Source organism: Larus michahellis, chromosome 12 (genome assembly GCF_964199755.1).
Source record: "Larus michahellis chromosome 12, bLarMic1.1, whole genome shotgun sequence".
In the NCBI taxonomy this organism is placed as follows: domain Eukaryota; kingdom Metazoa; phylum Chordata; class Aves; order Charadriiformes; family Laridae; genus Larus; species Larus michahellis.
This window is the reverse complement of record NC_133907.1, coordinates 14,652,006-14,664,646: the sequence shown is the minus strand read 5'-3', so window position 1 is coordinate 14,664,646 and position 12,641 is coordinate 14,652,006. Positions and strand designations below refer to the sequence as shown.

Below are 12,641 nucleotides of genomic sequence, written 5' to 3'. Positions count from 1 at the left end.
GTCTGTGAGGATAAAGGAGACTGAACTAGATGACCTCTTGAAATCCCTTCCACCCTGAATTATCTGCCAATCCTATGATCCTGTGTAGCTAGCAAAGCATTGCAGGGCAGTACCTGCATGGTGAGCTGGGTTTGCTCATTCCCTGTGGACCCCAAAGCTGACAACAGAGCTCTTTGTGGCTATTTGCAAGCCACCGTGCCATAAAGGCTATGCTGCAGCTTTGGCTGCCTTACCTTGCAGCTCTGGTTTCTTCCCAGAGAGAATCTGGTAGTAGATGTGGTAGCTTCGCTCTTTGGGCTGCTGGAAAATCACTCTTGATTTTTCCAGAAGATCTACAAGCAAATAGGGCAGAGGGGTTAGAGGAGGGCTTGTTCCTTCCTGGAACTGACGCAGCATCAGCACGAACAGGGAGATGAAATCCCTCCCCACTGCAGCTGGCACGCGTCTACTCACAGATGTCGATGTCCGCAGAGGCCAGCTTCCCTGAGGGGCCAAAATGGATCCGGATGAACTTGCCCTGAAAACATGAACAGGGAGCTAAGCACTGGGCTTGGCTACACGGGTACAATTCTGTACAGCTCCAAGGAACCTCTTGTAACTACAAGACACTAGTAATTTCCCACTTTTTAGGCTTCTGCTGATGCCAGGCAAGTTACTGGGCTCTGTGAGGGGGAGGCGGGTGAAGTTGTCTGGCTTGTAATGTGCAGGGAGTCAGAGAGCATAAGGCTTTAAACACTAGGTAGGCAGAAATATCACTCACAGCAGATAAATCCCTGTCCTCAGGCCTGTTCTTAAAGCTAAGCACTTCTGCGGGGCAGTGTGATACTGAGTCTGCCCACAGCCTCCTGCTGTGGGGCGTGCTGAAGAATCTCACCCAGGAGTGTCTCCTTTCCCTCCAAGGCACAAGAACAGGCATCAAAGCCACCTGTGGTTGATGAGCTCTGCATCCCACGGCAGCCCCAGTAAGCCCAGTAAGCCCAGGCTGGGCTTACAAAAAGGATGCTACCGCCTGGAAGGAGCAGGCTTGTCTGTCCAGCATTCCAGGCTGTGCTTACTGGCCCCCCCAGTTTTGGTCCTGTAAGGGACCTCTCTCCATCCACAGGCTGTGACGTCAGGGCGATTCACTCTGACCAGCGTACCATTTACTGATGTAAGAAGAAACTTGGCCCCAGCAGCCCAATCCCACTGGGAAGCAGAGCTAGCTTCCTGCTACGTGCCTTTGCCTCACGTTGTACAAAACCACAATACCACGAGTGATGCATTCAGCTTACATAAACGCAGCCCATTTGCCCTCTGTCTTGCTAAGACACTTACAAAACGCGAGGAGTTGTCATTTCTTATGGTTTTGGCATTGCCAAAAGCTTCCATAGCTGGGTTAGCCTCAATGATTTGATCTTCGAGGGTGCCCTGGAAAACAAAACCAAAGGATGTGTGAGCTCCCACCCAGCCCGAGGGGATCTGTTACCAACAACACAGGGAAATAGAGAGTGGGGGCCCCTGCACCATCTGCCTCCTCTGCACATTAGTTGTTTCTAAGAGCCTGCTGCTCCTGAGGCATCTCCTTGTCTCATTAGGCAATGCAGCTCAGTTTAGGGGTCAGCAGAGGTGGCTTCTCCTTGCCTAAACCAGTCCCTTTGAATATCCAGACTACTGTCCTCTCTGCACACAGCAGTCCTTAGCCCCTTTTTTGGCTGCTACAGCATGCAAACCAAGCGCAAGCACACGTTATCACCACAACAGCCTGAAACATTTCAGGCTCTTTGGCTCTGCCAGGCATTTCCTCTTCCACCAAACCAAAGTCTTGGACAATTCCATCACAGCAGATGGCAAAAGAAGAGATCCAGAAAACAAGCTTGATCTACAACTCCCTACACCAACCACACGCGCAGCAGGGTCACAGAGTGATGGCAACACATCACAAGTCCCAGCTGGTGTGATGTGCTGAACTCCCTGGAGCTCTCCTGAGCAAGGCCCAAGATTAATCTTCCCCCAACCTCATTTTTCCACTCATTTTTCATATGCACAGTTCAAAGAGAAAGCGACAGCGTCCACCTAATGCACGCAAAGCAGGACAAGAATTCAAGGAGAGAAGGAAGAGACACATGAAGGACATTGGGGTTTGACAACAGCAGCAGAGTTTGGTAGCACAGGCACCTGCAGGATTTTTCATGACAGCTTTTGCCCATGCTCTGACACATTACAGTCCATAGGGCTTTCCTTAGGTGGGAAACACCATCTCTGGGCTCTGCCCACCAAGAGTCGCCCTGTCTTTTCAATGTTGGGCCCACAACTGCTCCCCACCTCTGTAGCTCCAGGCATGTGAAGGGCAAAAGAGACAGGGAGCAGCTATGAATCACAGCTTTACTAACAAACATCACTTGGATATCCTTTGATCTGCTATCTTGAAATTCAGCGTGATCTAAAATTGCCTGGCCTGTGAGATGCCATGGGGGCTGCCCCATGGGCTGCTCCGGGACCCACAGATTCAGCCCACTGACTACCTCACTCTTAGTGAGTTTGCCCAGGTGGTCTGAGACTCTTGTGTTAGTGAGCATCGCCCACCCAGGAGCGTGCATCAGCTCAAGGCTGTCGCTTAGATCTCAGAGAAACTGAGGGCCAAGGATGTACGACTGAGCTGCTGGAACGGCTGAGCCTTTGGGGTGCTGGGAGCACCAGGGACTGAACCGTTGCTGGATTTCCAAAGTCACTCAGTTGTTTCCTTAGAGCTGGGCAAGCACCTCAGAAATGCACCCCAGAAAAGGTCATCAGCTGCCGGCAATGTGGTGGGCTGGGGCAGTTCAGGACTTTGCAGGGGGCGGCATGTCCAGGGATCGTGTGGACCTCTGCCGGTCTGCAGCCAGAGCAGAGTGCTGCCCGTGGCAGAGGCTCTTCTCCTGCCCCTCAGCACCATCACCCTCAGCTGGGCCTCCAGGCTGCGGGGGGGACACTAATTGCTCAGAGGGTGGAGGCTTCATCTTGACTTTGGAAGAGCCCACACCACCCCTAGGCAAACACCGTGCTGGTTAGAAACGAGTGTAGAGTAATGATCCCTTGAAGGACAGGTTGGAATCAGGAAGGCAGAAAGTCACTAAGAGATGAAACGCCAAAGCTTCAAACTATGGGAAGGGAGGAGATACAAAGCCAAGCAGAGAACTAAATGCTGCCCAGGAGCTTGGGGCAGCCCTTTCTCCCAGACCCAAGGCAGGTGCCCCACACAGGCATTCCCCATCACCCCACCGTAGCTCTGCGGTGCAGCAGAACCCTGTCCTCAGTGTTAAAGACTAGGAGTCTACAACACTTACCCCAGTTTTAGTGGCAAGAGTTGCCTAGAGAAAGGAAAGAAAATTGTCTTTAGAAATCCAGAAAAGCCAGGCAAGAACCACAAGAAGCATGGTCAGAAAAGCAGGGCATGACCACTTAGTGCCAAAAAAGGTCCAAGAAAAAAATGGGAGGATTAAACTTCATAAGAGATGCCAAAAAGTTGTTAAATAGATTAGCTCAAGAAAATCAAGAAATGCGTCAAAAAGCAAGAACAGTTAAATCCAAACCCAAAGAAGAGTAAAGAAAATAATGCTGAAGTATTGCTTGTCTGATACCTAAAGCAGCCAGTTTGCTTCTACAAGGGAAAAGCAGGCTGGGGCCTCAACGGATCAAGAAGAAATAAGCAATTGCAAGGGCAGCTCAAAAATAACAGCACCAAAGAAATGCAAGAATCAAAACAAGAGCAAGAAAAGCACAAGGTAGAAAAGGGTCAAAATGAACAAGGGGAGAAAAAAAAAGGAGAAAAGGACGAAAGCAAGGCTTAAAAGAGGCAAGGTGGGAAATGGCAGGTTTACTCCATTCTTTTAATGCTCCTTAAGAAGATCAGTGGGGTGTTGGAGGAGGAAGAGAAGATAAAGAGACCATCTAAAACAGCTCTCCAGGCTGCACAGATTGAGCAGCCACGTAAAAAAAAAAAATAAATCCATTTCCCCTTGAGCAGAATAATTTCAAGCCTTGCTTGTTCAAAAGTCAGGGAAAAGCCAAGCCCTGGGTGGGTCAGACCAAAACACGCTTCCAAATGCAAAAAAGGTTGGGGGAAGAAAAAAAAAAGGTAAAAAGAAGAAGAAAGGAGGAGGGGGGGAAATAATTAAATAAAAAAAAAAAAAAGAAAGAAAGGAAGAAAACAGCAAGAACTTGTTTCAAAAGAGGGTCTTACTAATTTCTTGCCCGGTGTGTCGCCCAAGGCTGCGACAATGGCAAAGTACTGAATGACCCGCTTGGTGTTTACAGTCTTACCAGCACCAGATTCTCCGCTTAGAGTAACAGAAATACACAGATCAAGGGCATGAGGCAAAGAACAGGCAAAACTTCAAACAGAGACCCTGCCGACCTGCCGCCCCGCTCGTCGTGCCGGGAGGGAGAAGCGAAGTATCGGGGGGACGGGGAGGCCAGCACTATCAATCCCCTCCAGCCTGGTGGTGTACGTGCTTGCCTTGGGGGCTCCTCTTTGGAGCGAAACCCAGCTCCATCCTCGCTGCATCCCCCACCCGCAAGCCCAGGCTCTGCCCGTCCCCACGAAGGTGCCGCGGGGGCTCAGCTGCCCGCCGCAGATATGGCGGGAGGTGCCGGTGCCCACCAAGGCCGTCCGGCCCTGGCCCCGGGGCTTCAGCTGTCGGGGATCAGCCAGGATCCATCCTCTCCCGGGGTGGTTTCAGCACGCCCCGCTTTCTTTTGCGGGGGTTTGGAGATGGCCATGGCACCGCGCCGGGGCGAACCCTGCCTGGGGGAGCGCGGGGGCTGGCGTGCCCGGCGCGGGATGCGGGCGGCCGGCGGGCCCCACTGAGCTCATGCCTATAGTTAGCCACTCTCCCATTGTAATCCCAGATCACAAAGAGCCGGGAAGGGGGGGGCTGGGGAGCAGAGCCGCTGCCGGACACGCGCCAAGCATCTCTCCACAGCCCCTGCCTTTCCTAATTAGGCTATGGCCGAGGCTAAAAATGGCCGTGGCTCCTGGCGGCGGCGTAGCGTCCTTTAGAGTCCCTTATATAGCCCTTATCTATATGTCACTTGAAATCAACCTGGCCTACACCCTCCCACGTCACCCTCCTCCCCCGCCGCCGCCCCTCCGCCATCTCCCTCTGGCCTTGGCCTCCATCTCTCCTTCCCCCCTCACTCCTCGGAGGATGCTGGCAGGGTCGGGGTGACCCATGGCAGCTGTCGGGGTGCGGGGGAGACAAAGCTTTGTCACCTGGCGCGGTGGCGGCAGGCTGGGCTGGGGGGGAAGGGAGAGGCGGGGACCGACAGCTGCTGGGGCAGGGGGGGGAAGATGGCCGGGGGGTGCCCAGGGGTCCCCCAGGAGCACGGTGTGGGGGTCCTGGCATGCAGGGGCACTTACGTGATGAGCATGGACTGGTTTTCACGGTCTGGAAGAGAAGGAGCAGGCATTAGGCTGGTGCCACCCACCTTAACCCCCTGCCCCAGGAGCCTGGGGATCCCCCCCACCCAAGATGGTGGTCCCCAAGGCAAGGGGCTTACTGCGCAGCATGTCATTGTAGGCGTTGTCGGCGATGGAGTAGATGTGCGGGGGGGCCTCGGAGCGCCGCTTGCCCTTGTAGGCGGCCACCACAGGCGCAGTGTAGACGGGCAGCCACTTGTAGGGGTTGATGGTGACGCAGAAGAGACCCGAGTAGGTCTGCGGGGGGAAAGGGGGCGGATGAGGGATGGGGGGACCCAGCATCCCTTCACCTCCCCACCCCACGAGGTGATCCCCTATCCTCCCTGGTGCCCTCGGCTTACGTAGATCATCCAGTGGGAGTAGCGGCGCTTCAGGTTGTAGAGCACAGAGGCCTCGTTGAGGTGCGTCAGCATGGCCATGTCCTCGATCATGTCGAACTTGGGGGGGTTCATGGGCTGCACTTCATCCTCCTTCACCACCCGCGTCTGCCAGAGGAGGGGGGGACATGTCAGATGGACCCCACCAAACACCCTCTCCCCACAAAAACCTGCCAGTTGGACAGACATACTGACAGCCCCATGCTGGGGACAACCCTAGCCCTGTGCCTGCTGTCCTCCCAAGAGTGTTGCCTTCCATTTTGAGGTGCCAGGCTAGGGGAGTCCCACCAGCACCCCGGCCACAAAGCCCAGCTGGGAAACGCAAGCCCCAAGCCCGTCCCCTCCCCAGGGACACAGGCTGTAGCCAAGCCCGGCGGAGGAGGTCCAAGCTAGGGGGCATCAAGACGTCACCCCACAACGTGCTCGACACCCCCATCCTGGGCTCTTCTTCACAGCCTGAAACCCAGCTGAAGGCTGTACCCCATCATTTAGAACTGGATTGATTTAATCCCGCGAATCCCAGCACTGGGAAACTATTGTGTTACATGTCCAGCCTGAATGGAAGCAGCTGGATTTTGCAAATGGTCTTGTTAATAAAAATTAAACGAAAATTTCAAAGACCTTTTTTTACAGGTGAATATGAAGCGCGTGGTGTTACGGAGTGCCAGACGTTAGAAGAGGGAAGGTGGATGGAAGAATAAGGGTGGGGTTATTTCTCTTGAAACTGTTTCTGCTGGAAATGCTGATCCAGGGAAAGCAGATACAGTTTTAAATTTTGTAAATCCATGACGAATTGTCCAAAAAAAACCCAACAGTTTCAAGAGGGAACAGCAAAAAAAGGTTTGGAAACTACTTCGTTTGCAGAAGCTGAGGATCTTTTAAACATCAAAATAAACTTTTAAAATCGATACCCCCTCCCCAATAAATTTCCTTTTGGCGAGGGAAATTTTTTTTTCTTTTTTTTTTCCCAATTTCAGACAAAAATATTTTCACAACCTCGACACTTTTCCAAGACAATTACATATAATTCTTTCAAATACAGCAGACACAAGCGCTTCCCAGTGCCATGAGGACTAGCTGAGACACAGAAATAACGAAGTCTCCCATTTACTGCCTGGTCAGGTCCTTGTTCTTTTTCCCAGTTTTACACCAGTGTAATGATGTTGCAAGGCCACGCGGCTCCCATAGCTAAGTAAAGAATATTAATTAAGCTCATTTGCAGCTATTTGTACTGGATATTATCTTGACAAATCTCAGCTGATGTGCCTCCCTCCCATTGCTGGAAAGCTGGAGCCTCCCCACCAGACGCAGCTGGTCCTACCTCTTTGCCCAGTGCCCGTTCCCCCAACAGCCCCGCTCACTCCGCTGCAAATCCCAGCTAAAACGAGCAGGAATCGGCCAATCGGACCCTTACCTCTTGTTTCGACCTTCAAGATGAGCCGGGCAGCCCTTCCTCCCACGGCCAGGAGCTGTGCTGGGCCAGCCCCACCGTCCCCCTTCCGTCTGTCTCGCACATAAACCGTGTTTGGAAGCAAACACTCCATGGGGGGATGCTGAACCCTTACCGCTCTTGGCAAGTAATTGGCCTACGTGTCCTGACACACTGCGGTGTGTGTCCCCTCGGGGCATGACAGATCACCAAGTGTGGAAGGTTATCAGCAAGAGCTTGGCTACTTTCAGATGTAGTCTTGTCACACATATCCCCCCTCCGCACACGCTTGCTAGCCCTTGGAAAAGGAAAGATATTTTGCTTACTTCTTTATTTTTAGTTTCCACAGTGACTTTGCCACCAGAGCTTTCTTTGATTTCCACTTCAATATAAGCTTCTTTCTCATCTGGGATCCAAGCTCGCTTCTTTCCTGGAGGAGAAAGGGAAGGGAAGGGAAGGGAAGGGAAGGGAAGGGAAGGGAAGGGAAGGGAAGGGAAGGGAAGGGAAGGGAAGGGAAGGGAAGGGAAGGGAAGGGAAGGGAAGGGAAGGGAAGGGAAGGGAAGGGAAGGGAAGGGAAGGGAAGGGAAGGGAAGGGAAGGGAAGGGAAGGGAAGGGAAGGGAAGGGAAGGGAGAAAAAACAGGTTGAAATGTAGGGAAGCATTTGAAATTGTCAACTTGAAAGCCACATGAACGCAGTCCAGTAACATGGAAGGACAGTCATTATTCCTTCCTATGCTCTTGGTCATAGGAGCTGGGATTTCTTTGCCTTTTTCATGTTTGGCAGCTGCTTATTTTGCCAGCACCAACTTTTAGTCTGACAGAATTCTGCTGCTTCACACATGCGCGCACTCAGACTGCCGTGAAAAAAGGATGGCGAGAGCAAGCAAAACTCTCCATGTCTGCTGAGCCAAGAGGATCAAGGCTGAGCACAAGCCGGGCCCTGGAGCACAGGGAGTCGCGGTACAGCGGTCTGGCAGGGACAGAGCAGGAGGGCTGCAGGGCGAGCTCTGTACAGCTCCAAAACTAAACGGAGCTGGAGAAAGGTTTGCCATCAGTCCCTCAGCCCATCTCTCTCAGCTCCTCAGGGTTTGGGGAAATGAAGGATCACCTCCTCCTGCACCTCAGAAGACAAGAGGACAGTCAAAAATCTGCTTTTCCTACTTCTGAGGTCTTCCTGTCCTCCAGGATGGTGGGGGCAATTCTGCAGCACACAGGTACCAGCACTGGGAAAGGGACGGGGATGCTCTCCAAAGAGAGCCATGGCCAAGGGGCTGGCTTGGAGCACACACACGGGGCTGTGCCTCGGGGTCTTACCATCGAACGGAATTGTCTGAAGCTTCAGCTGCTCTGTGTAGCTTTTCCGGAGGTACTCAGCAGCCTCCCCAAACTCGGTCATGTCCAGCATAGACATCTTGCCCGGCTGGAAGAAGACTTGGCAGCAGTGAAGAAAGAGTGAAAAGCACCTGAATGCTGGAAGGAGGGAAGGGACAAGGAGTCAGTGCATGGGGAAAGCACCCGCCGCTGGGCTGCTAACCAAGAGCACCACCGTCATCAAACGCGCTTTTAATTTTAGAGAGCGAGAGAAGACACTGACAACAATACTAGCTAATAATTACTATAATAACAAGACAATTACTGAACACTTTCCCTTCTGCTGCTATCAGCCCCTCACTGCAAGTCCCAGCTGGGTAAGCCAGCATCGCTTTGGTGTCAAAATCCACATTTACGTTTTAGGCATCACCAGAGATCATCAACGACACTCGTTTTCTTGATAAACTCAGCTAAAACCTATTTCAGCTCTACAGACCTGTTGGAGCCCTGGTGCCCTGCACAAAATCTCTGCAAAGACCCAGGTCCATTTTGCAGAGCAATATTGCAGGATGACAAAAGCAAGACTGGAGGTATTATCCCTGGGAAGATCTCTTCTAGAAGACCACCGTGACAGCTGCTTGGAAAAGCGCTTTTATGAGAGTGCTTTCTAATATCCATCTAATGCGGTATCACACAGCAGAGCTCCAAAACGCCGCAGCGATCACGAACGTGGCCAGTGCTGGTGGCTAGCAACGTGGCAACGCGCGCGGACCTTAGCAAAAATGCTCTTGATCCAGGTCTGTCCCACCCTCCCAGGTACCGCCAGAGTCAGCCCCTGTCCTCCGGGAACATCCACCCTGCAGAGGTGAAGCGGGTTAGTAGCAGAGGACAAGCGTGCACACAGACATGCTCTTTATTACTAACCTTGGTGATAGGACTGAGTGGCTGTGTGCGTGCAGCAAAGCCCCTTTTTATTGTGTCTGTCAAGGTCAGAGTGGGAAAAGATATGTCAGAAATTCCCATGTGTCATGTCCACACAGCTCCATTGGTGCTGCTGTCCCACTGCCCGGAGAGACACAAAAGGCAAACTTCGCTTTTATCTCTCTGCAAATGCAGCCTGGTTATTTTTATTCCTGTATTGTCAGGCGAGTACAAAGGCAGAGTGAGAGACTCCAGCCCGGGGAGGCAGCGCAACTCTCCAGGCTTGTCCATGCTGCCTGCTCTGGCGGGCAGCGGAGGAATGAGAGCTTCGCCATTTCCTCCTGCACCTGAGCAATCGGTCCTCCTGCTTCTTCCCCGCATCCCGCCAGGAGAGCTGCTGCCTGGCGGGATGTGTGCAGCCGCTGGCTTGGTGAGCTGGAGCATCCCAGCCTCTCGCTCAGCTCCTGGTTCAGCCTCTCCCCAGCCAGGCTGCTTGGGAGCCAGGCACCAGAGAAGGACATTGGGGCTCAGTCTCTGCTACCCCATTGTCTTCTTCTCAAAAGGCTTGGCTTGTTTCCCGAGGCACACCAGCCACTACCCATTTAACACCAACCACCGCAAACACCAGAATTTACTTTTCTGGTTATATGCATGAAACTCAACAGTTTTGTCAGAGGGGCCTGACGCTCCCCTGAGCTGTAGTGGCCCGAGGGCAGCCCCCCGGGGCAGGCACGTTGCTGGGCAGGGGGGCTCGAGCCCCCTGCTCTGCCTTTGGCCAACTCTGCCCAGCAGTAACCCCCCAGGTCCTGCTCCCGGAGCTCACTCACCTCGGCGTGGGAGCTTCATTCACGTTGGGGCCAGATTCAAAATCTCTCAACAGAGAGGTTGCTGGGTTTCCTCCACATCGTTTTTACCTGGGCAGCCCCCAAAGACACTGTGTACGAGGTGGTGAGCATACCTCCATCCTGGCAGCACCATCACGGGATGCCCACGATGGGAATGGGACCCAGCAGCCCCATGGCCATGCCACGGGGATTTCTGTGCCAGGCTCAAGGAAAAGCCATTTCAGTTGCTGGCATCCAAAACGCAGTGAGGTTTCTACCCTCTGGGCTGGCCTTGTTGCTGCAACCATGAAGGACGCTTATTCCTGCCCACCAAGCGCTCCGCTCCTCTCTTTGCCTTGGCTTTGGTGCATTTAAAAAGCAAAACAGGGCTGGATGGTTTTTTGCCCCCCATCTCCTCTCTGCAGCGTTGCTCTGCTCCTTCCCGGACAAAAAGCCACCCCACATCCCCTATGGGAGCACTCGTGGGCTGCTTGGATTCAATGCAGACTCATGTGAAACAACCCGCAGCTGCCTCTGGAGCTGGAAATCAACCTAACTAGAGCTGGGCAACTTAGGACCCCCACACGCCCGTGCAGGAAGGGGCAGCATCTAGCCCCCCTAGGTGGTCTCGATAGATGCATCCCCCATCCTCGTCCAGGATCCAAAACCGCCTCTTGGCTCCCCAGTCATGTGGTCATGTCCTGGAGACATAAAAATTAGAAATAACCCCAAAAAGGTGATACTGGAGAACTAGGGCCCATAGCTGCAGGGTTTTGCTATTCCCCGTTCAGTACCCCTCACACTCCAAAGTAACTTGGGGTTGTATCCTCCTGACAGTAGGGGAAACTGAGGCACGGGGTGATGAAGGATTAGCTGCACAGTGCTGTGCCCAGGCTGGACGTGGCGTGGCCTCCGCCATGGCCAAAATAGCAGCACTGGAAGCTGCTTAGGGCATGTGGCTTCAGCCTGGGCACACAGCCCAGGTTGCAGAGATTTTTGCAGCCCCGGAACCTGCCCCGGTCCTAAGCCAGGCACTGGAGGGGTTGTTCTGCTGAAGACCCAGCCGTGGTCAGTCCTTCCATCCAGCACACAGGTGTGGTTTGCTGCTACACCCTGGGAGTTTGGATTCCCAGTGCCATCTCCTCCACATTGCCCTGACAGGCGGGTCCTCTGCCCTCCCACCCTGCTTTGGAGTGAAGTCAGGGAGATTCATCGGATGGAGGAGGACTCCAGACCTGTCCCCTGTGGCTTGAGCCCCAGCAGAGAGGATGGCTGGGTTCAGGGGTCCGTTGATGTTGCTTTCATTGGCTGTGGGGTGTAATGTAATGGCTTTGCACGGTGCCAGTATTCCCCATGAATTAAAATGCTCCCGTGGAGAGGAGCCTGTAGCATGAACAAGGTTACTTTGAGCACAGCAGGATAAAATGGGGTGCAAGCCCCCATCTCCATGTCGCATGTGGGCACTCTTGCACCAGGCTGGTGTTCAGAAGCTCAGGTCCTCATTGGGATTTGGCAGCTGCTGGTGCGGAGGTGGATTCCACAGATGTGTCTACTGCAGCTCCCCTGGGGAGACCATCAGGGGGACACCACTCCTGAGATCCCTCTTGACCATGGTGTGACAGAGGTGCTCAACCTTGCCAAGATGGCAGAGTTTCGGTGTCCTGAAGAGCCACAGGCACTGGTGGAGCACAGGTCCTTCTGAGGTTATGTTGGTGGTCTTCTGCCCCTCTGCCCTGGGCTCGGAGTCAGGTTTCCACCCACACCCTAGAGGACCCTTTGGCAGGTCCGGTGCCAAGTACCTTTGCCACAAGCACCCCAGCAGTGGGACGAGCTCTCGGCCCAGACCTACCAGCTGGTCCAGCCTCACACATTCTTCTCAGGGCATGTACTCGCCCCACGCTCTGCTCACCCCCTCCCCTGCCTTATCTTTAAAGCGATTTTATTTTCGGAGATTCCTTCTGCAGTTCCTTCTGTTCGCCCTAGTTTCTCTCCCTCTTTGAAGAGGTTCCAGCAGGGTCCATCAAAGGCCAAGCAGATCTGTAGAAGGGGAAATGTGGAATGGTCGCTCCCGCAGCTGCTGAAGTGCACTTCCACTGGGTTCGGGCGTTTTCGGCGTTGGCGTTTGTGATGTGGTTTTTCAGGGTGGTAGGAAGCTCATCCTCATATTGCTGGCAAAGCCTGAGCTGTGCCCTGCTCAGACAGGTGTGATGGGGCATCCTCAGTGGGGCAGTGGTCACAGAGGGCTCCTATGGACCTCCCACAAAATCCCAGGGCACAATGAAGAGCCCACAGCTCTAGCTTGAGCAGAGGGGAGTTTGCTTTAGGTGGCTGTTGCCCAAAGC

General features: G+C 53.6%; 1 protein-coding gene across 3 annotated transcripts in view; it reads right to left on the bottom strand.

Annotated features, from left to right (window-relative positions):
• The window catches only part of MYH7B (myosin heavy chain 7B), a 28,355-nt gene extending 18,823 nt beyond the window's left edge, over nt 1-9,532 (bottom strand). Inside the window, exons 1-11 of one of the 3 annotated variants that reach the window (XM_074605523.1) lie at nt 9,479-9,526; nt 8,558-8,713; nt 7,570-7,673; nt 5,779-5,922; nt 5,518-5,674; nt 5,378-5,405; nt 4,199-4,295; nt 3,303-3,326; nt 1,315-1,407; nt 454-517; nt 234-332 (exon numbers count right to left, since the gene is read on the bottom strand). In XM_074605523.1, coding sequence (XP_074461624.1) covers nt 234-332; nt 454-517; nt 1,315-1,407; nt 3,303-3,326; nt 4,199-4,295; nt 5,378-5,405; nt 5,518-5,674; nt 5,779-5,922; nt 7,570-7,673; nt 8,558-8,654 — 907 coding nt within the window. In that variant the 5' untranslated portion in view covers nt 8,655-8,713; nt 9,479-9,526. Of the gene's footprint in view, nt 1-233; nt 333-453; nt 518-1,314; nt 1,408-3,302; nt 3,327-4,198; nt 4,296-5,377; nt 5,406-5,517; nt 5,675-5,778; nt 5,923-7,569; nt 7,674-8,557; nt 8,714-9,050; nt 9,117-9,478 lie in introns of those variants that run through there. The other 2 variants (XM_074605522.1, XM_074605524.1) reach the window with 2 other exon arrangements.
• Between the last annotated feature and the right edge of the window lie 3,109 nt (nt 9,533-12,641).